At 47.5% G+C, this 24,615-nt stretch overlaps 1 protein-coding gene across 1 annotated transcript in view; it reads right to left on the reverse strand.

Moving 5' to 3' along the window:
• Positions 1-796: 796 nt before the first annotated feature.
• The window catches only part of NPEPPS (aminopeptidase puromycin sensitive), a 1,690,513-nt gene continuing 1,666,694 nt past the window's right edge, over positions 797-24,615 (reverse strand). Inside the window, exon 23 of the mRNA XM_069634659.1 lies at positions 797-2,018. Coding sequence (XP_069490760.1) covers positions 1,866-2,018 — 153 coding nt within the window. The 3' untranslated portion in view covers positions 797-1,865. The remainder of the gene's footprint in view (positions 2,019-24,615) is intronic.

The following is a 24,615-nucleotide window of genomic DNA, read 5'->3' on the forward strand; positions in this document are numbered from 1 at the left end:
GCCCTGTGCTGGGGGAAAAAGTTGTCAGAGTACTGCAATGCAGGTGAATATATTGAAGATGAGGAATCTGTGGAAGGACACAATCCATTAGAACTGGGGTTTACTTGCATAGACTTGAACAAACCCAAGGGAGATAGCTAAGGAGTTGTAGCTTGGGCAAAGCAGAACAAGGAAAGAGTAAGTGGAGCCTGAATAAATGGTGGTGCACGGAACCCCCATAACCATTCACGTTGGGGGTCAAAAGGACAATAATTCATCAGGTGTCTCCTGCGTCATTTCAATTCCGCAAATGTATTATAATAATGTGATGTTATGCATCAATAAGTCCGGCAGCCATTTTTTTCACACACATGCAAAGATTCAAGTCAATTTGTGTTTGTTACTAAAGCTTTGTGATGAATATAGTGAAGGGGTCGGATTGCTACAAGCGTGTATGGCACCGCAGTGGACAAGTGCCCTGGTTAGGTTTAGTGATGTGCACGGATAGGGATAAGTAGTAAGGTACACTGAGGAGTAAGTATATGCTGTGGGCCTAGTAAAACTCCACAAGTAAACTATTTCCTTTGGGTAAGCTTCTTACACACCTGCCTGCAGTACAGCCAAATTCCAACCTCTGAGATTGAGAAAAAGCAGATCATAATAATTGGGTTTACAGGAAAGATTGATTTGCCTTTAGTATTATGAATACGTCCCATGTAGCCTTCTGCCAACTTCGTTATTTTCACATACAGCACAAGTCCTATGACCACACAAACATCTTACATCTTCCTTGCATTTGGACAACAAAAATCATCAGTTTCACATTGGACATTTTATTTTTTATTAACGCCAACCATTTTAATTAATTTTTTTTAAAACAATAGCACAAATATGTGTCTCTGGGAAGCAATTTGACAAATTAGGCCAGTTAGGTCTAAGCCACGCTAAATACAGAATCCTGTCAACACGAAAAGGAGTCCAAACTGTATCGGCGGCAAGGTATTCTAGAATTAGTAAAAAGGTGGTGCATGCCCTCTGGGTTTGTCATCAGGTCAGACTAACTCTAAGGCTTCTGAATAGATTTAAGTCACCATCAGAAAAAGCGATCCGTGCCTGGGGATTCTATGCGCATGGGTTTATGAAGAAGATAGCAGGATAACAAGGGATCTTGGACGAATCCCAGCCACTTGACAGTGTTCGGCAAATGATTCAGTCTTCTTGACCCCTTAGCTCACATGCAGTTTCTAGGGTGTTTCTAAGACAGCCATTTTCTGCAAAAAAAATGCACTCTTTTTAATCTATTCACAAAGAACATAAACATGTGCAATACGGGAAACAGGAGTGAGACCTTTTACCTGGTTAGGTCTAGGGGAGAGAGTGCCAAAGCACTACAGACATCATTCTAATAGGATTTACCTCCCCTCCTTCAAGACCAACTTTTAACCCTGCCATCCAATCAATACATTGAAACCCCTCACTTACTCTGCATGGACTATGTTATGCCAGTTATCTGCCATTCATAGTGAACCTTTCAAACACATCACGTTGGAATTTCATGTAGGAATTGAGCTAAAGGATTCCCTCAGTGTTAACCCAGTCCTAACCCAGACGCTGCCTTTGGAGCACATGAGATCCCTTGAACAATCTGCACATCTCTTTGTAAAAGTGCCGATAGAGCAGGCTGCAAAGGCATCTGCAAATTCACAGTTTGTTATTTACAGATTGGATTTATCTTTTTTGCTAAACTGCTGATAAATGTAAAAAATGTCAGGACTGTCTGAGCAGGAAACTGTTAACTCTGTTCACGGTTTGTCCCTCTTTAGCTTGCAAAGAGCCTCCAAATCTGGGCCTATCGAAGAGCTGTCGGGTGAACGTCACCGGCTGGGTCACACTTTAACCGTGGTGGCTGTGCGTTGCTGTAGATACTGGTGCACAGGCTCTGCATCACGCTTCAGCCACAATGAGTTCAGGAGGATGTTTTCACAGCACTGATGAATAGTACGTTCTGCTGAGGGTGCTGGATGACTATCAAAGAAGGTCTGGAAGGGCAAGAAAAAGATGCATTAAAAGCTGTCACTTTGAAACAGAGAAAGCACAAGTGGAGGAGGAATGCAGGGTCGTGGTTACAGGTCTAAACTAGGTTATAAGGCCTTTTATCAGCATCTGTGGAATTTGTTTAGCTACACTCTTACTAGATGGTCTGTGCTGCATTTTAGAACTAAACCTAAACATAAGAAATCCATGAACTTCCCTTTCTCGTAACTTAAGCTCTAAGCACAGCTTGCTTGTGTTCAACACAATAAACTGTTAAATTCAGAAGGATGGCTAGTCTAACTTAAGCGCTAATCAATGCAGCCATCTGGACAGAGAGACAGCTTAGCTTTTGTGTGCAATTTAATGGAGCTTTAACAGGGAGCAATACATACAAAAACTGTTGACTGTAAAGCATCAATAATATTCAGTTCCCAAATCATGGCCCTGGTCAACAACTTCATACACACTGAGGGCTACATTCTCAAAATATTTTTGGGCTTAAGTAATGAGATGCAGAAAAATAGGTGTGCCCCAAGTACAAAGGGCATTTAAATTTGCGCATTTTGGATGTGCACATTAAAATGTCCTCTTTTCCTCTATTCGCACAAACACAAGGCATTTCAGCACATTTTAAGTTGCATCCCATTTAAAGAAACGGGATGCCCTTTAAGATGTGCTGAAAAAAAAGGCATCTCCCTGTGCCTGATAGGGACAGGCACAGGGGGATGTGCATTGCATGACAAGGTGATTGCCCAGACATTTTATTTGGTTTTATTATTGGGAAATGTGGTTTAAATTTAAACCTTTCACAAAAAACAAATGCATACAAATAAAATTCATACAATTCCAGAGAATATAAATCCTGCTATTTCACCCCATTGCTAAAATCAAAATCATTCTAAAACACAAACAAGACCATTTATAGTTTCTCAAATATTTTCCTCAAGCAGATCAAATATTTTCTTAATCTTAACAACGCTAAGATATGCTCCCCACTAATAATACTATTCAAAAACTGCTGTTTCAATATACATGGGATAGTACACAAAGTTTTCAAAGAACGCCCTTCTTAAATCAGTTCCCAGTTCAGATTTTAAAATAATGTATTTTACTCCTTTCTACAACATAATCTATACAATCTTTGATTTAGTTGAATTCCCCCAATCAGATCATGGGCATTCAATCTGCATAATAAATGTAACCCCAATTACAAGAACATCACCCTCAATTCATTACTAGGAAACATTTCTTAAGATTTAGACAAACATTCTAACCAGATATTAATTTCTGAATATTCTTCATTTTTGTAATGTTCATCTCATATCTTTATCAATGCACAAAACTCAAATAACATTTGTTACTACATTCTGAGTCCCAATAAGTGTTTGGATGGTGCATCCTACAAGAAATTCTTCAAAATATTTGGCAAATTTCATTAAAACCTTACGTTTTCAGCTGTAAAATCCAACCCCATTGAGTGCTTCATGACTGTAGAAACCTAGCATAAATCCTCATGTTTTTATGTACAACCATACTTTTTTTTAAAGATGACAAACAGTTCATTCCGAAGAATCAAAATGGTAACCAAAGGAGGGAAGTTCAGACTTTTCTTCCACATAGGACGCTCTATTCTTTTTCCAGCAGCCTCCAATTTCTAAAAAGTCTTACTTGCAAGCCAAGAATCAGACTAGGAATTACTTGTTTTATAGAAGGTTACCAGAGGAATCAAGGACTATCTACACACAGAATTTTTTCAGTTTCATCATTTGCGCGGATAGTGAAATGGCTTTTATCCATAGTCGGTCAAAGAATCGCTCCTCACGGTTTGTTGAAACTAGGAATCCCAAGGTATGCAACATTTTTCACTTGTGTGATTATTTACCCATACAATTTCCATTTAAAATTAATGGGTTTATCATCATGCATTTATTTTGTTAAATGGACTGCAATGGTTTCAACCGCTGCTGTCCCGCGTGCATTATCCCCCAGGCAGGGAACCTGGAACCGAAGCCCTACAACAAAAGAAAACTAGGAGGATCCTCCTTCTCTCACCTAGCCCCGAAAACCTGGAATGACCTTCCAAAGTACATACGTAACACAAGAAACCACCTAATATTCAGGAAATTACTCAAAACATGGCTCTTCACGTCATAACTAGAAAGACTGGCCACAGGGGCACCGAGATAACTAAAAACATCAATGAGCGTAGAGTGACCGCGATACACACTGATCAATCATTGGGAAAAGCCGAGGTAAATATACCACGACATACCAAAGGACCAAACGGGAGACAGTCGCAATACGAACAAAGATAGCAAACTAAGACAAAGACTATAATAAATCATCAAGAGGACCATGACCTTAACTATTACCTTCCCCAACAGCCCTAAGGACAAAACAGAGAAGAAAAGGAAGCACTGCACCATGGGCCCCAATGCAATGGGTGAGAAACAGAATGTTTCATCACTAGACACGGTCCACCAATACAAAGCAGGAAACAATGCCCCACCGCACAAACTACAACTAAACAACAGTCCCGAGGATGTTCACCCCACGGAAACCAAAGAACCAGTCAGGACAGAAGGATACGAATGTCTGAATACACAAGCTCACCAAGACGGATCCACTAGGACAACACATCAACACAACCCCGACCCTGAACCATTCAAAGCCTGAACCGACCAAGGTCACACTAGATCACCTGAGAATCGATATCACCCACCCGGTCCCACACCTGAAGATCAGGTTCAGACGCACCCACCAATCCAAACCACACTCAATAGGATACAGTTGGATCAGCGCAACTCCACCAAAGCGAGTCGGCCCACGAGGAACCAGCAACATCCCAACCAACAGGTATACAACTCTAATGGAACCATAAGTATCTAAATCAGGATACTGATCCCACTAACCCAACCCTCAATCTTCTGCATATTTAAACCCACACAAAACCACACAACCATCTCTCTCCCAGCAATCCGCATGCACTTTACCACACGGCACCAACAACACAAACTTCACCAACAGCACTCGAGGCCTTCGCCCGATCCGATACTAGCACCAAAGCCCAGCACTCAGTGTATACCGAGCTGAAACTGCCAACAGCACACCACTTCTCCCACTCTCCTTCTCCCCTCTTCCCGACTAACCCTACCCACCCTTCCTGTTTACAGATCCGCCAGAGCGCCTGGGGACCAATTCCGTTGGTGACGGTGCGCTATACAAGTACTGCTAACATAACATAACATAACCCCACCCACACATTTTACAGGGGGCTATTTAAGGCACTGAATATCTATGTCGCTGTGCAGCACCTCAGATACATTCTTTACAATACAGCCAAAGACAAAGTCTGACTGAAATAAGTTTTTACCCCCCAAAGCAATTTAAAATTAACCCCCAGTAAGCACAATCATGGTTTTAAACTGACCCACTGGTCTAATTCAGAACATGAAAAAAGGCCACCATGCAAATGCAACCGACAGTAGAACAATGATACAATGAAGTAGGCAGCATGCTCTAGTAGTCTTTTAGTTCATTTGGATTTAATAGTAAAGGAAGGCTCACCTTTTTTCATCCATTTTATCCCTTCATGTTCCCTCTCAGGGAGGTGAAAGGTTGGTTTATGAATTTAATAAAGCTACTCATGAGACAACATTGAGTAGACTGCACGTCACAGGATCATGTCCTGCCACTCAGTTGCTCCACCCACAACCTAGTTCCCCAGTCCTCCTTAGGCGTCCTCTTCGCCGGTGTCCTACAGAAAGGACAAAGACCTCACCTGTTTGGACCTGATGGGCCCAAGGGCCAGACACGCTATTTGTGCATTTTACCTTCAAATAGTTGATACAACTACTACTACTAACCAAAAGACATCACCAATCCCTCCACACCCTATCCCCACCTCGCTAGGTGCTGGAATGGCCAAGTGTCCTGGGCAGAGCTGGCAAGCTACTGTAGCGAAACCTCATCAATATTACCCTTGCCCCCATTCAGCACCAACGGACACACACCCCTCATGCTGATCAATGCTCGCTCAGCTGCCGTTCCAACCGCAGAGATAGTTGACCTCCTCTTGATCCCCTCTTCATCACTGAAATCTGTTTTCACCCCATCCTCCACCCATGCTTTCGACATCCTCCTACCCCATGGTTACTGTATCCAACATGCAGAGCAGCAAGTAAAGGCAGGAACTGGAGTGGCAATCATCCACAGGAGTGATTGGCCATGCACAATCCTCCCCTCTCCCAGAGTAAGCTTGTTTGAATGCCTCGCCTGCCAGTTCCCTTTATCCTCACAAGAAACCATAACCTTCCACCTCACCTACAGAGAACCTCACAAGAGTGACTCTTTCATTGCCGACATCTCCAATGTAATCTCCTCTGCAAAAAAATTGGCACACAGAAATAGGGTCTCGCCAAAGGTTTATCGTCCCAGTCACTCACACTGACAACCAAACTTGAAGCATGCTTTTCACACTGACTGGATCCATGGACCTTAAGCAAATTGTGCTGTCCCCACACACAACAAAGGAAACACCATAGATTAAGTATTTACATAATCCCCCTCATCACCTGCATAGACCCTATCCTACTCGACTGGTCTGACCATGCTTCCATCCCACTGTCCATCACCCACTCGACCACAGTCCACATAGGTCAGGCTAAACACCTCCTCACTCAGTGCAGCTCAATGCAAACCTTTTTGGTGAAATCGAGCTAGAAGTGTCTTTTTCCGGAAACCTTCAAGACTGGTCTCATACAAGTTCTTTTGGAAAAACAGACCCAGTTGATCCGGCCAACTACTGTCCCATTACAAACCACCCATTTATTGGAAAAATCTTGAAAAACGAGTTGCTACACAACTACTCACAGAATTGAACTACACCTTCTCCACGACTATCAGTCGGGGATCCGCCCCGAATTTAGCATCAAGACAGCAAACATTCAGGTGCTAGATGATGCCCTCCAAATCATTGATAAGGGTGACTCGTGCCTTCACCACCTTCTTGACCTCTCAACTGCATTCAACACTATTGACCACCGTTCTTCCTCTTCCATCTGCGTGATGAGATGGGAGGATTCTCTGACACTATCCTGAATTGGTTTACCTCCTACCTCTCAGGCAGACATCAGAGGTCCAGATGAACACACTGCTGTCTAACCAACTCCTACTCTCCTGCAGGGTCCGCCCCCCCCAAGGATCCATCCACTCGCCAACTCCTTTTTTTTAAATTCTATTTTTATGATGGGTTTTCATACAACATAGTCATCAATCCTTGCAAGCAAGGCAACAAGTCAACCATCTTTTCTTCCCCCACCCTGTTTCCACCCCCTCCCCTCCGATATGGTATCTAATGAAACAGACAAAAACCTAAGCCTTCAGTTGTCTTAGAGGTAAGGGATTACAAAGTCATATGTCTCGTGTTTGTCCTGACCACATGCTGAGCCATTCCTTCACAACTGGGATGTAGTCTGGCTGGTGAAAGCCTCCCCATGGGGGCTACAGCTCCTTGATCTCAGGGCAGATGTAGGTATTGCCCTCAGTCTATGTGCTTGTCGACCCATTAATGCAATTGTTCAAGTATTTTTTCATAAATTCCCCCAAACATTCTCATGAGGTGCGGCCCTCCCATGGAAATGAAGCCCTGCTGTTATCCTTTCCACAGTGCATATGTTCTGTGCCACGTTGAGCCACTCCCCCTTGGATGGGGTCCGAACCTATTTCCATTTCATCACTAAACAGGCCTGTGCTGCTAGCAGCAAGTGCACTGCCAACCCGCTCACTCTACTCAGCTCTCCCCATACTTCTTCAAACCCAAAAAGGTTCAAGAAGGGAGAGCCGTCTCGCTGAATCCCATAAAGTTCCTTTATCTAGCCAAGCACTTCGTCCACAAACACTTTTACTCGAGGGCAACCCCAACACATATGCCAATAATCCGCTCGTCCCCCCACATAGGCACCAGCAGTTGGGGCTCACAGTCCGAAACATCTTTGTGAGCCTAACAGGGTTATTTTGCCCCCTATGGAGGAGTTTAATGGCATGCAGTTTATATTGGCTCGAAATCGAAGTCTGCGAGGCCCCCTTGCACAGTCTCAACCACAGCTCCTGGTCTATTTCCCTCCCCATGTTCTTTTCCCATCTTAGTCTTAACTTTTCAGTGGACCCATTCCCTGCAACCACTAGTTCCCTATATATAGCTGAAATTAGGCCCTTCATTTCAGTTCTTTTGTCTAAGAGCTTCTCAAAGGCAGACGGATCCCTCTGCAACAACTCCCGCCATTTTTCCCCCTGTAAATCCCCCTTTTAATTGAAGGTATGAGAAGACCTAAAGGGGCAATATGCCCAGCTCCCCCTCTAAATCTGTTATAGTAATAAAGGCACTGTCCCTCCACAATTGGCCTAACCTCTCAAGGCCTGCCTCGAACCATGCCTGAAATCTTTCCGGGTTTGGGAACGCATCTCTTACTTCAGATACCTACAAGTGACTCAGTGGAGAGGGTCATGTTGTGGTCCCTTGCATTTCAGCACCCTGTCTCCATATCCCCATATTGTGCCCAATATCGATGATTTTGGATCGCATGGAGTAGCCTGCCTCTAGGTTCCCACAACCATTCGCACACCGTGGCGCAGGACAGGTGGAGATTGTCCAGACCAACCCACTGTTGCTCCTCTGCCGTCTGAGATGGGGTATGAGGACCCTTTGCTCAGACACCCTATGATACTGTTTCACATTTGGGAGCCCTACACCACCCCTATGAGTTTTGGTAAGGTGAGCACCCCCAAAAGGATATTCTCTGTTTATTCCTCTGCCATAAAAATGTATTTCACCATTGCCCCCTTTATCTCGCGGAAATAGGCGTCCGGGACCTGGATCGAAAGCATTTGGAACGCATAAAGGAACCTTGGCAAACACTATCTTAAGGGCATTGTGGCGTCCCTGCCACAATATGGTCAGTTTACCCCATTTGTCCAAGTCTGCCCGAAATTCAGACAAAGGTTTGAGGAAGTTGGCTAGAAATAGGCCTCCCATGTCCCCTGTGCGGTGAAACCCCAAGTATCTCAACGTGCCCAAAGTGACCATTAATCCCAGTGGAGCGAAGCTATTCATCTCTGTCCCCTCCCTTATCAAGGGGGAACAAGACTGATTTGGCCCCGTTTATCTTGAAACCAACCAGAACACCCTTGTTATGGAGGTCAGGGGGTTCCTCACATGCAGAAGCATATCATCGGCATACAACGCAACCTTATATTCTCCCCCCATCATGAATCCTATACCTCTGATTCTCTGGGCCAGTGGTTCCAGGAAGAGTGCAAATAGGGTTGGGGTAAGCGGACACCCCTGTCTCGACCCCGTACTCGGGGCAAACCAGCGGGAGTAATCCCCATTAACTGCCACACCAGCTTGTGGGGATGGGTAAACTGCCATTATACCTCGTCTGATCCTTGAGCCCAAGGCAACCTTGTCCAGCATCTCCCAGAGAAAGCCCCACTCAACCCGGTCAAAGGCTTTTTCAGCATCCACCAAGAGGAAAGTGGGGTCTCCTCCCATCCCACGGGCCTCATGGATAAGATGTAGGGTTTTCCTAACTGTGTCTGACCCCTGACGCCCCTTTATGAAGCCCACCTTGTCAATATGAGTCAACTGGGGCATGTATACTTTGAGTCTTGACGATAGAACTTGTGTGTACATTTTAGCATCAATATTTAGGCGAGAAATGGGGCGACAATATCCACATAAGCGGGGGTCCCTGCCCTCTTTGGGTATCACAGTTATCAGCGCACGGGAGAAGGATTCCGTGGCTTCCCAAGTCTCCAGAATTTCATTAAACTATTCCACCATTTTCATCAGAAACCTCAGTTGACCCTGGTTCGGGGAGACTGTGGCAAATATGAATCCCACCTTCCTAATGATCCAGAAGGGGCCTACCATCCTGGTCAGCCCAAACCTTCGTTCTTAACCCTTTAACTGCGAGAATTCCCACCCCTGCTTTTCTTAGGGGCCCTGACCCTAGAATAACTGGCCCAGCATCCTACCAGGGATCCTACGTTCCTCCCCTCTAGCGTATTTTGTTTCCTGGATGAACATAACATCTAGGCCAGCTCGACGTAACTCCCTTGCCACCAAAGAAGTTTTTGTGGGTGAGTTCATCCCCTTCACATTCAGCATCCCCACCCTTAAGAGGCTTCCACTCGTTTCCTTTAAAACTATTGCCATCTTGCTATTCCCTACCACCTTCCTCCCTTTACTCCTCCGGGCGGACTTGTCACATAATTCTGTCCACAGGCAGCCAAAAGTCTCAACTTTGAAAACATCTGTATCATGTAACCTGTCCTATTATTCCCCCCAGTTTAACCCTTAAGGGTGCCAGACTCCTCTCGGTTGACGCCACCAGGTAAGGTTGGACCACCAGTTGGAACCAGATCCCTCTGGATATGCACCCAAAACACATCTTTAAATTTAAACCCCCCTGCCACCTCCCCAACCGAACAACTGCTTTCAGCCCGCAGAATACCTTCACGAGAGGCCTGTGCCCCTATCCCATAGCCAACATTAGTTAGCCATAGCTGTGGACAGCTCAATCATATCTTTCCCCCATGCACCATGATGAAAACCTCCCACATCCAGTGTTCACGCCTTTGATATTTCTCACTATGAATCAAGTATCTGCCGTAGGCGATGTGTTGAACTTTCAATATTTCCTGGATCCCGGCATTAGTCTTCTCCTGGGTCCCTTGATCAACCACTACCACTACTAACGTGTCGGCTTCTCCAAGCATCTCCCCTGTGACCTTTCCGAATGTCTTCCTCCGTGGTCAGTCATTATTTATGTCCATAAAATTCAAAGGAGATGGAGAACGGAACACCCAGCGGTATCTCACTCCTTTCTCATTTAACCACTTGGTCAGAGGCAGGCACATTCTCCTCTTGGTTAGGGTCAGGTAGGACAGGTCCTGAAAGATCATTAATCTGGACTCACCGTACATGACCGGGCCCCTCTGCCTTGCTTTTTCAAGGATTTTAATTTTGTCGGAGTAGATGTGGAACCGGGCGAGGACCGAGTTCGGGCCTCCCGCAGCCCCGCCCACATGGTGAATTCTTTCAATCTTGGCTTTGTCAATGGTGTCATCCTCGAAGACCAGTTTTGTGACCTTGTGTAATGCTTTCTTCAGGTTAAGCTCCGTTTCCCCCTCTCGACCCGGGATACCAAAAACTCTAAAGGTTGTTCCGCCTTTTCTCCGTTTTCTAAATCATTCATCTTCATCCTGACCTCTTCCTCACGCTTCTTCATTTCCGAAATCCGCATGTCCATTTCCATCTCTATGGTGTCGAGGGAGGCTTGTGTTCGACTTCCTCCAGTCTCTCCTCCATTGTGTTTATTATTTGGGTGATAGTATCCACCCTGCTCCCAATGTCCACTCTCATGTTCCTAATTTCTTCCATTAGTGCGGCAACATCTTTCTTGCTTTCTTGGTAGCTGCAGATTCCTCTGGGGCAGTGGCATTCTTGTGCTGCGCTATGTCCCGGACCTCCCGGTGTATACATAGACGGTCAACTTCGATCTTGCCCCCATAAACCTCTTCCTGCCGACCACAATGGATCTCCTTTTGAGTGTCCCCCTCCGTGGTCAGTAGGCACCAGTGGTCAATGCTCACTTCGCTTCTTGCCCCTTTGAAGTTCCTCCAAGACAGAAGGTAGCACCTTTGACCGTGGTTGGGGGGAGGGAGGGCGGGCACATGCCCCGGCGTCAGGGGCCCTCACCTCCCCAGACCAGCCTAGCACTTCCTCTCCCCCTTCAGCAGGGGGTCGCTCGCCTCCAGTCAATAGCCCAGTACTACTGTCGGGGGAAGTCTGCCTGCAGATATCTCCTCAAGTCTACCAAGTGTCCTCTCCCCCCATGCGGGGCGCAGGTGCGTGTATGGGGGCCCTGGTGTAGTCGGGGTCCCCCTTTCTCCTTTCACCCTCTGGTTTCTTTTGTGCACTTACTCACGGCCCCCTCTGCTGCTCCAGAATGTCTCCCTCCTTCGCCGCCGGGCCCCCAGCTCCAGACCACCCAGGCTGTAGTCTGCCTCCAAGTAATTCTTCAAATCTTCTTTCTTGTCCTGTGGGCCCCTATGCGGGCTCTATGACCCCTCCTGCAACAATCATTTGGGGCACCCACCACTTTCAAGTGTGCCTGTGCCCCACACTCTCACTGCCTTCCACCTGGAGGGAGCGGCCCTCAAGACTTGCTTGGGCTACAGCCCAGTTCCTCCTCCCTTGTATGTCCACTTGCTCTTTACACCACGGGGGCCCGTTATCTCGTTATGGTTGCCCCATGGGTGTGGGGAGTTGTACTGATTGTCTGTCGCAGTAGCAGGGAGGGATTCCCCTCCTCCCCCTCCCTCTGGCGGACCAGCCTCAGTGCGAGCTGGCCGCCCAGATGATGTCGGGGGGTGGGGGGTGGGGGACGTGTTGGAAGGGTCCTCTCTCCTTCACCGGAGCTTGCACTGGATGTACCGAGGGGAGGCACAGACTTGCCCCCACCTCCACCCTCGGTCTGCCTCCTTTTTCCCTGGCGCTGGTGCCCGCACCTGCACGGCACATCCCTCTTCAGAGCGCCATGCTGGGCGGGATCCTCCACTTTCGGTTTCGCCGCAGAGCTCGGCAACTGTTATTTAAGGCAATACAGGGCTGTTTCCGCCCGTCTCTCCAGCTGTGGGTGCAGCAGGGGTCACACCATGATCAGTTCGGTCCGTGGGGCAAAATTAATCCCGCTGCAAGACTTCTGGACCATAGTGCAGGCCCTTGTGGTCTTGCACATCGATTGGGGGAAATGCCCTCCCGACGAGGCTCGTAGTCACACACTTGGCGACTAAAAAAGCAGTAGACCACGCTTCGATCAAATCAACCCCATCATATGAGAACTACGTTGGTTTCCTTTCCAGGCCAGGATAATGTTCAAGACTTCAAGCATCATCTACAAAGCAGTCACAAGTAGCACACCAGCATACCTTGCTGCTAAGCACCACATATTTGGTGGCACACGCTCCTCGGGCAGCAAATTGACTAACTAGCTCCAATTCACAACTCGTCCACAAAGAGGACCTGCAAAAAATCCTCTGGTCACACACTCAACCTTTGAAACTTTTTCAACAATACCTGACCAAGGATGAATCCCAATGGATGTACAGACCGACGCACAGCCCATAACTCTCAGTATGGCGCTACTGTTAAAAGATGCCAGTCCTTTTGCTGGCTACCCACACCCTGTACAGTGCTTAGCTCCTCTCAAGCTAAGTCAGCACTTTAAACGATGAAATAAAAAATAAAAATAAATGAGAAGAAAAGACTTACCTTTGGTAATGTTCTTTCTGATGAATTAGACCTTCCTACCACAGAATCCTAATCATAGAGCTAGCCTCCACGAGCCAAGTCTAGCTTCAGAAACCTTTTCACTCACCAGGGATCGTATTGCAGCTTCGCTATGCATCGTTGGCGCCCATAATTCTGGATAGGACATCATGGGAGATACATAGAGGCAAATGCAATTCTTGACCTCAGCTTTGCTCATTTTACCCTGCACTCTGAGGCAGAGGAACCACAGAACTGCAAAAGGTTACAAGCATTCCGCATTAGGGGTAAGATTGGAGGGTGATAAGGTATCTGTGGAAGGGAGGCCTAATCCATGGGAAACATTAACAAAGGCAAATAATTTGCTCTTTAGGGGATTTATTTCCTCCGCGCAGTGTCTAACCCCCAGAAAAACACTCTAAGCAGTACAGAACCTGGCAGAGGGACGAGAATGAGGAACCCTACAAGTGTGTTGCGCAGTAGGCTTGTGGCAGAAGTAATTTACTTTGGCTTCACCCAGGGCGCAGTGTGATGAATCCAATGGACTCATCACTAATTCCCTGGCGGTAACCTCCTTCCATGTGGCCAGGGGACGGCAGCTGCTACCTGATCCTGACCCTGGGGGCGGCTATATGAGGGAGGATCACTTAGGAGGAGACAGCCTCCAGGGAGAGGTCATAGCATCTCCCCATTTAGCAAAGAGGATGACCTCTTTATACTGAATAACCTCATGGCCTACTGCCATACATCTACACCCTGTTAGGGAAACAAGAGCACAACTTTCCCAAAGCTTTGTAGATCAGACTTCCATCCCTGGTCTAAAATGTGGAAGATCCAAGACACAGATTGCAGAGGCACAATGCCTGGTACATCTTGCACTACGTAGGATAAAGGACAGATTCCAGGCACACAGCGTGCAGTTGAGGAGCACTGATCTAGACCCAGTGCTATGCAATGGCAATATGAAATACTGCAAGTGTCTACAAGTACCATATTTCTCCTTGGGAGATTACTCACTTGTCAACGACAAATGGCAGGGCACCACAGTAACGTGCCCGGCAGAAAGACTGATCAAGTACAGCAAAGAAACAATAGCCTAAGTAGAGACTATGGGCCTCATTACACGGTAGGCGGTAAGGGTTAACGGTCACCGGTAATGGTTCCGGTGACCGTTAACCCTTACCGCCTTACTACGAGGTCCCTTAGCGGGTTGGTACTTTAATGCCTGCTTTTAGCAGGCGTTAAAAACCAACCCGCTAAGGGACCTTGGTGCTAATTACGGCACCGCAAATTTGCGGTACCGTAATTAGCACCTTCCCCATTCCCATTATGCCCTATGGGGCAAAAATGGGGAAGGGCAATGGTGGAAGGGGGAATTACCGCCCCGCCAACCTTGGAATAGGGCGGTAATTCCCCTTTCCACCAAGGCGGTGCCGGTATTTTCCCGGAATGGACCAAGGTGGTATTAGCACCTTGGTCCACCGCCTACCGTGTAATGAGGCCCTATGTGTGCACAAATATAGTCCTAATACATCACAGGTCTGACATGGATTGCAACAATGGAGAAGCCAGTGCGAATACGTAGAGCCATAGACTATGAACTTTGCTTTATCAATGAAGGAACAGTCCCTGTTGGCGCAAACACACAGTGCAACTATACTCTTGTGATCCCTGATAGGACGAAAGGTACGGCAGCGGAGATGGATTACTATTGGGTTTGTGGCCGACAAGCCTACTTGCACCTCCCACCCTCCTGGAGGGGCAGGTGTTCACTGGCCACCCTGTACTCAATGCAACTAGTAATCCCGGAAGAACACCTGAAGGGAGAAGAAATGCCTATCGAGGAGCCAACAGCCACTCCAGCACCTAAAGAAGCAGAAAGAAACTTGCAGATCACACAAGTATTTGGTATGCTGCCAAAGACAGGACCATTTCAACAGCGGGGAAGAAAGAAGAGATCAAACTACATACCAAAAGACTCTTCCCCACTGCTCAGAGGAATACCTGACGAGTATTGACTTTTTAGCTCAGCAGAGACCTTTTCATCTTTTTTGACTCCTGGGGTACAAGCAGCTGCTAACGCCAAGTGGGTGCAGATAGTCTGATCAGAGCTAGTCCAGCTGGCCAATGACACAGAAAATGGGTTAAACGCCATCAAAGTAGAGCTTTGTGCACTGAGACTCATGACGATGTAGAACCGCAACATGCTGGATTTGCTAACACACATAGGAGTGTGTAAAAAGTTGGGAAGCAGCTGCTGCACTTTCATACCCCCAGAGGATGCTGCGATGCACAATCTAGGTGTTCAAATGAAGAAAGAAGGTTGAGTTCAGAACACGGATTGGCTAGCGATTGCCTTTGATTGGGTCGTGTCATGGCCTCGGGCAGCAGTAAAAATACTGGTTCCTGTTATTGTATTCTTCCTGGTCCTCTTCTGCATGTGCCAATTACGTCTCTGATGTTGTGTCAATATAGTCCCCAATAGTGCAAAGATGATGGTATCAATTGGGGGAGGGGATCTAAAACATCTTGCCATACAATAAACAGCTAAACAAACTAATATATTTAGGGTTGTAGATATGTCAGGTGGGGATGAGTTTGTTACTGTACAAGTACCGAAATGGGGGAATGTTGGGAAGGAGCTAGTGCCTCCCGGCACTCCTAAGCACTTTAGAATTAGGCAAGACTTCTTTTGACTGCTTCTAGGCACTAGAAGAGACCAGGGAGGAGGAGGGACACTGGGAAAGCTCTCATACAAAATGAATCATATACACAGACATTGGCAGGCACTACAAGAAGGCAGTTCTTATTTAAATATAAGGTGCAAATAACTATTAGCTGAATACATTTGTAAATGTTAAATCCTATGCAGTTCTAAAATCTAAAAGCACGGTATGAGTGAAGAACTCTTCCCCCCCCCTTCCCGAAAAGAATGCAGCCTGTGCTAAAATTGGACTAAGGCTTTGTGGTGCTAGCATGAGCACACAAAGTGACCAGCTGTCTGCCAAAAGCAAATTGCAGGCTAAAATGGGATTTTACATGCTCAATGCACAACATGCAGAATTAAGAAAAAAGGTTTTAAAGTAATTACAGGACCACATAATGACATGAACAATAGTGGAGTATGGATAGAATTAATTAACATTTGTTGGAGAAACGTTTAGCAGGACAATTTGGGATGATGCCATGCCCTTATCCAGTGACAGAACTGGAGAAAGCCATGAGTATAAAAGCTCCTGCCTGGCACCAGTTTGGGAGGAGAAAAGAAACGGAAGACGGACAGAAGGCCGTTCAGGGAGCAGAGTTCTTTGCCCACATCCTCATTTCTGTAAAGAATAAACTTGTTATCCTTGCAAGATAGACTCTTGGCCTTACTTCCCTAGAGGGGTGCATTTACTCTGGTGTGAGCGTGATTAGGGTTACCCTTATAATTAGGGATAACCCTGTAAAAATTGGGCTACCCTTACAACAAACAGGAATGGACCCAATCGGCCTGGAGGGGGTGTAGCCCTTATCTTCCCTGAGTGGATCCCTGCCTCTCTCATTCCCACTCAAGCTTACTCCTCGTTTGAATGCTTAGTCTGCAGGCTCTCTCTCTCTCGCTCGCTCGCTCTCTCTCTCCTAGCCACTCTCTTACTGTTGCTACTCTCTACCATTCCCCTGGTCAAATTACCTCATTTCTCTCTGAGTGGGCTGACCTCTCCTCTTGCCTCTTGGCCTCAACCACTCAACTTATCCTCCTTGGTGACCTCAACATTCATCTTGATTCTTCCGGTCCCTCATCTTCACTCTTTTGCGACCTCTGCAATTGACTCTCCCCTCTCCATCCTTCCCTCTTGCCCAACTCGCTTGGCTGGCCACACACTTGATGTCTTGATCTCATCCGGCCTCCCCCTCTATACTCCCCTTTACCACTCCTCTCTCCTGGAGTGATCACTGCCTCCTCGCATGAGATATCTAGACAAGTCCTATCTATGAAAACCTCATCAAAACAGGTCCATCGCTGTTCCTCTAAAACCATTAAGGACCACATTGACACCCTTGCACCGGACCTTGCTGATTTCTGCAATCTCTCCTTTGCCTCTGGCTCCTTCCTCATCCCTCTTAAACACTCCCTTGTGCATCCTCTCCTCAAGAATTCCACTGCTGATCCGTCATGTCCGGCAAACTACCGGCCAATTTCCATTACTCCCTTTTTGGGCAAACTTCTGGAAAAGCTGGCCATCTCTCAGCTTAATCTCCATTCCGACTCTGCTGGCTCCCTCCAGGACCACCAATCGGTCAACCATACCACCCTGCTCAATCATCTTCGTGACAACCTCGGTATCACTGATCAGGCTCTGGCCTGGCTGACCTCTTTTCTCTCTGATCGAACCTCCAAGGTACAACTTTGGTCCTTCCTATGTTCTATCTCCCTCTCCATATGTGGTGCCCCCAGGAGTCTTTCCTCTCGCCCTGGCTTTTCAACTGATACCTGGCAATTCTCGCTTATTGCATCTCAATATTCTGCTCAACTTTCCAGTGCTATGCTGATGACACCCAACTTATTTTCAGGCTTCCTTCAGCTTCCTCCTCTCCTTCTCTCATCTCCGATTTTCTAATCGCCACTCAAAATGGGTGTGCCGCCAATGATCTATGTCTAAATTCCAACAAGACTGAGATCCTCCTTATTGGTACACCATCTCCATCCATTCCTCTTACTCTTTGGCCGGCCCCCATTGGCCCTCCTCCCACCCCCATCTGCGCGGCCAAGAACCTTGGGATTATCTTTGACTACACTTTCAGTCTCCGCACACATCTCTGATGTCTCCAAAAAATCTAACTTTTTACTTCACCTCCTTAGAGGTACTCTGCCTTTCCTCTCCTTCCCTCAAAAGCTCACTGTCTCCCAAGCTCTGGGTCTTTCCAGACTGGATTACTGTAACAGCCTCTTTCTAAATATACCTACCTCCATTCTCCGCCTCTCCGCTATAACTAATCCAGAACAGGACTGCAAGACTTGTCCTTGGCCTCAAGCCCTGGGGTCGTATCTCTCCAGCCTTGAAATCCCTTCATTGGCTCCCAGTGGATGCAAGGATTACATTTAAAACCCTCTGCATTGTCCACAAGGCTTTCTGGGCCCTGGGTCCAAAATGCCTTCAGCAATCCCTCCGTAAATACCTCCCCTCTCGAGCCTTTCGCTCCTCTACTTCTAACTCCCTCAGGTTTAGTCGTTTTGCAGAAAAACGAGCTGGGGGTAGATACGTCTTTGGCTGGTGCCTCCCTTTGGAACAGCCTCCCGGTCATCTTGAAACTTGAGGAAAAACATCTTCGGTTCCGGAAACTTCTCAAGACCTTCCTCTTTGCCTCTGCCTTTGCCCCCCTTCTCCCCTGTTGATCTTTTTCTTCTCATGGCATTTGTTAGGCAGAATCCTGCGCAGTGCCCTTAGGGACCACTACACCTGATTAAGACCACAGGTGGCAATACAAGTTTTACCTCTGGTACAAGCCTGTATTACTAAGTTATAGTGGTAGCAGTAGCAGAGCAGCCAGGCTTATCTCAAGAGTATATAAGCAGTAGCAGAGATTACAAAAAGGGACCACAATTACTTTGACTCAAGCAAACACGTCCTTAAGGTTTCAGGTAAAAAAGATAAGTACATTTATTTTTAAATCATCAGTTATAAACACAACACTTCTATTAAACTTTAAACAAAACCACACGTTAAATATACTACAACTAACCAATTCATTTTGTACAGTAAGTCTCAAGGTAAGTACCCGGTGTTTGAATTAACTGGTGTTATGAACAAAACACGATACCGTGGATACGGTTGCGATCACTTTTTGACAGTTCGGTCTACTAAATAAACGCGTATCCGTGACATGAAATGCTACCGGGGCAAAAACACACTTAGCACCTGAGGTACCCAGAGGGAGTTGGAGGCAAAAATCACAGGCAATATTTAGGTTAGGCAGACAGTATCGAGAAACACTCAGAAACAGGAGCTCAAAAGTCAAAGGGTCGGAGCCAGGTTTAGGTGACACCGGAGGCCTGTGCCGAAGATCAGACCGTTAGACAGTTCGCGATTCAGTGTAGCCAGAAAGTACTTGAATATTGTCAATGTTCGGAAGCAAAGGTTATAAGAAGGAAGGAAGACAAGGACGAGCCTTGAGGATGAAGAAAAGGGATTCACCCAGTTTCGAATAGAACACAGTACCTTATTCCCAAGATGCAGCTGGTGCCCTGGCAGTTGTTCCTGTTGGTTTCCCGCCGACCCATGATTCCTGGAGCTTCGTTGTGAAGGACGACGTCTGAAGGGGATCTGCACCACAGGGATGAAGCCGACAGCAGCGACAACGCAAAGGGGTGCTCCTTAAAAACAGGAGAGGCTCAGCAGGTGGCTATCCGGACCACTACAGCAGTGTGCAGCGATTTCGACCACGGCGGAGATCTCTGGCTGAAGAAGATGAGCTGGTTATCCCCACCATGCTCAAGGGAAGAAGACTCCGGACTGGAACTTCTCTTAGTCATCGAAGGGAAGAGAGCTTAGGATTGCAGCAGGGCTTCACCGGGACGGGGTAGTTGCAGCAGCCGTTGTTCTCGCCACTTCTCTTCGGTTCCTTGTAGTTCCAGAGGCGACTGACTTCTAGCCCATGAGAGCTGCCTTTTATGTGCAAAACCCCCATTCACACAACCTGGCTGTCAATCACGCAGCAGGGGGGATTGTCCAGCCGGGACAACCACCTCAGCCAATCATGGCAAAGTGCAACTTGGGTTTCCTAGGATACCCTATGCAGGGGGTGACTACACCCCTTCCCCACATTCAGTCTACCTAGACACCCAGGGGCCAAGAGGAGGGCTTCTCTGCAGAAGCCCGCCAAAAGACAGTGAACAAATAAGGCAAACCTATTTTGCCGCGCAAAGTAAAACACAAGAAGGACTTTAACAAAAAGAAATGGCGAATAAACCCAACCGGAGCCAAAAGCAAGACGATTTGGTCAAGCGGGTTTATGTTTGAGGCTAAAATAATAGCCAAGAACAGTACCACTTTTATCTAATATAATTGCGGTAGAAAAGTTAGGGTAGATACCACTGCCACCAGCCAAGTCTAAATGTTAAAAGAGCAAAACAATGCTCAGAGAGATACAGACAGAAAAGCGGTACAGATTAGCCCTTTCCAGTACTCCATGTAAGATGGGGTGTACTTGGCCTGTGGTAAAAATGACTATGTAAAGTAAATGGCAACTTTACCTTTCTCGGGGGGACAGTAGTCAGCCCCAGTGAAATGGAGTCAGAGGGAAGTCTAAAAGACAACCCTGGGTTACTACACTAAAGGTGCTGTGTAACCCATACAAGAACAGGGGCACTTGGAGTGGTGTGCTCCAGTGCCCAAGATCACACAAGGATTAACAACACATAGGCCAAAACACATGTAAGAGTGGAAAAGGGATGTACACTCTTACCAGGTGGAAAAATAAACTCCAGAAATCCAGCAAAGCTGCTGGGGGAAATTAGCCCTAGAAGGAGATTTCTCCCTAACAGCATTGTGCACCTGGCCACCCTCTGTTCTTTCGGGCCCAGGTACCTGCTCTTCCTGCCACCCGCCTGCACTGCCTCCAGGCCACCATAAGGCCCCAATAAGGTTCTGTATCTGTACCCATATAGTCACTCTCCCACGTTTCTTCTCCACTTATCATATATACCTTTCTGACTAACTTTCACCTGCCACTTGCTGGCTACACTACCATGGTGTAAAGCCCTTATTTATTATTTCTTCTATTTGATATTTATTGATGTTTTCTCTCCTCTGCTTCGCACTTTCCACTCCCCCCCTTTTCCTTGCACTTTTCCCCCCATTTTCCTTTCCCATGCACTTGCGCTTTCTTAAATGTCACTGGGCCTAGTAAGATCGCTGTTTTTCTTTTTTTTTTCTCCCTTGTTCCCCTCCCTTTTTGCCTCGTCACACTCTGAAACCCTTGTGTACGAGCGCAATATAAATAAAATATCATTTCATTTCATTTCAATGCATGGGCTTAAAAGCAGTTGCCATACAGAATGCCAGAAGTAGATTTAAATCCCAGTCTGGGACAACAAAAGGAGTTGGCGTAAACTTATTCACAAGGCCCTTGAGGAATTGGGCCATAACCGGGATCGTAAAGAAGTACAATGCTGTTGACTCTCTCCTCCGGAAGGAAGGCCTTCCCTACCCTGGTGTCTAGGACTGCCCTGATGAACTGGAGCCTCTAGACTGGTGTCACATGGTACTTCAAGTTCAGGGAGAAGCCCAGCCTGTGGAATAGAGCAGGTGTCCTCCAGGTGGGACAAAACCTGCTTAGCCGACTTCCCTCGGATCAGCCAATCGTCCAGGTACTTGAATTAGTGGACTACAAATCTCCTGAAGTGAGCCGCGACTACGGGCAGGAACTAGTGAACACTCTTGGAGCGGAGCTCAACCCAAAGGGAAGAACTTTGAACTGATAGTGCTTGCTTGTCCCCTATGAGGAACACCTCAGGAACTTCCTGTACTTGCAATGTATCAGCGCATGGAAGTAAGCGTACTGCAGATCTATTGACACCAGCCAGTAATGCAATTCTAGAGCGTGGAGAATTTCTCTCAACCTCACCATCTTCAACTTGCCTTTCCTCCGGAACCCCCTCCCTTCTTTGGTACCAGGAAATACCAGGAATACAAGCCAGATCGTCTCTGCTCGTGAGGTACTTCTTCCAAGGTACCCTTCAACAACAGGGCACACAGTTCTTCCTGGAGCTCCTTTCCCGGTTGGCTTGGAGGAGGTGATGGGGCGGTCTGTCCGGAGGTTTCCTTAAGAAGGACATACAATAACCCCACTACACAAGCTCCAGGCTTCTGAGGTAATATCCCACCATTTGGGCCAATGCTCTGACAGCCGTCCACCAACCAGTACGTTTTGGGAGTGGAAAATCAAACCCAATTAGAGGGCATAGCCACTCCTGGAAGCTCCCCCTGCCCCTTTCCGGACCGTAAGAAAGGCTTCTGCCCCTGCCTGGCTTGCAGGAGCTGTGCCTTCCTGCCGTAAGGTACGCAACACCTGTAGCCTCTGTCCCTCGAGGCAAAGTTGAAGGCAGGCTTGGCCGGCTGCGCAGCTAGGCTCAGCGATCATGCGTTGATCTTGGACTCCTTAAATCTTTCTAGGGAATTCGCCCTCAAAGGACATGTCCAATAACTTATTTTGGACGTTTGGCAAAAAGCCTGAATAGCCTAGATAGGCCTGTCTCCTCAATCCCACAGCCAAACTCATTGAATGGCCCGCGCAGTCAGCCAGCCATGTTTGCAGTGACTGCCTGGCTATCTCCTTCCCATCTTCCACCAGCTTTATGAAACCTTCTTGCAGCTCCCCTTTGGGGATGCATTGGGTTGTCTGCTCTACCGCCTTCCAGAGGCCAAAAGAATACTTGGCAAACCCAGAGGCTACCTTAGTTGTCTTCAAGGCCATGCTGCCAGATGTGAAGACTTTTTTCACCATCGCATCCAGCCTCTTGCCCTCCCTGTCTGGAGGCAGGTTTGAGGTGGAGGAAGCTGCTCTGATGGAAAACGTGCCTGCCTGCACAACAAGACCTTCCGGGGAAGGGCGATGGGACAAAAAGGACAGATCCCCCTCCTGCTGGACTGCATTTACCCATCACAGTGGAGCTGACTAGAGAGCTGGAGCAAGGATGTTTATACATGGAGGCGAATGGATCTGCGATAGCCGGGTTCAGTGGCATATTGTCTTTCAGTAACTGGACCCTCATCCAAGATGTCACTCAGTTCATACACCTGGACCTGAACTGCTGCAGCATTCAGCCCCAGTGTGTCGACCACCCTGTCCACTAACAATCTAAATTGGGCATGGGTGTATGGCTGTGCCTGTATTAATACTACATCAGGAGATGTATCCAGCCTGCAAGAGACATCCAGCCCCTGTGCCAAAGCCAAGAGGTCTGCCTGGTCATGGAAATAGTCGACACAACCAGCCCCTGCATACATAGGGTCGATATCTCCTTGATTGTTTCTACCGTCAGCACCAAAGACTGACGCCACGGAGCACAAAAAATCTGTGTGGGAAATTACTAGCTACTCATTTTAGTGACTAACATACTCATAGTCCCTAGTCCTCTTTCCACCATACTGCATGGGCGTCCCTTCCTAGGGACGGGAGACTGGACCTTTTTTTACCAGAAAAACCTTCTTCCCCTTTAAATTTAGAGGTGCGGCCCTGGGAGCATGCGCTACCCTGACTCCGCCCACTGGCGCCACTCCTCAGTCCCCATTGGCGCATCGACAATATATAACATTGTCTAATGACACCAGTATTATTAGGGGGGGGGGGGGAGGATGGTGGGACGTATGGAGAAACGGGGACTAAGGACTAAGAGTATGTTAGTGACTAGTAATTACTCTTAGGTCCTGTCCCCTTTCCTCCATACTGCATGGGCGATTAGAACTGAATGTAGCCCCAGGGTGGAGAGGAGACCCTCCTTAAGCAAACAAGTTCCTTAGAATAGCCTTTCCGAAGGTTGCATCGACTTAGAGCCAGCGTCCAAACAGTAGTGCTTACAGAAAGCCGTCGTGGTGGCCCAGGTGGCTGCCCTGCTTATGACTTGCCACTGAACCTGCTGCTGGAATGCGATGGCTGTGGCCTTGGCTCTGAGCACGTGAGCGTGCATGTTGTCTGGCAGCGGCCTGTGGTGCCCCTCAAAGGCCTCTGATGGCCGCAACATCCACCATGCAATAGAAGCCTTGGATGCCCGATAACCGGGTTGGGAGCCCCCGAAGGTGATGTGCGTCCGACTTGCGGAAGCCCTTGGTCCTGTCCAGATAGAATTTCAGAGTGCGTCTGACATCCAGACAGTGCAAGACCCTCTGAGCCTCGTCCTTGGGGTCAGTGAAGAACGTAGGTAAGACTATGTCCTCGTTCAGATGGAAAGCGAAGGGTACCTTAGGTAGGGACGCCGGGTGAGTTTGCAGGACCACCTTATCCTTGTAGAAAGTGGTATAGGGTTCTGATGCCACCAGAGCCTGGATCTCGCTGACTCTGAGCGGAGGTGAGCCCTACTAGCAGAGCTGTCTTAATAAGGACCAGCTTGATGTCTGCGGACGCCATTGGCTTATATGGTTTGTGTGCCAAGCGCCCAACACCACATTGAGGTCCCACACAGGGTGTGGCCTCTTGATGGGCCGCTAAAGCCTGGACAAGCCCGCCAGATGTTTCTTGACTATCGTGTTGGAGGAGAAAACTTCCTCCTCTGAGTTTCTGTAGGCCTC

The sequence above is a fragment of the Ambystoma mexicanum genome, chromosome 13, assembly GCF_040938575.1.
Source record: "Ambystoma mexicanum isolate Mex_15411 chromosome 13, UKY_AmexF1_1, whole genome shotgun sequence".
Classification (NCBI taxonomy): Eukaryota; Metazoa; Chordata; class Amphibia; order Caudata; family Ambystomatidae; genus Ambystoma; species Ambystoma mexicanum.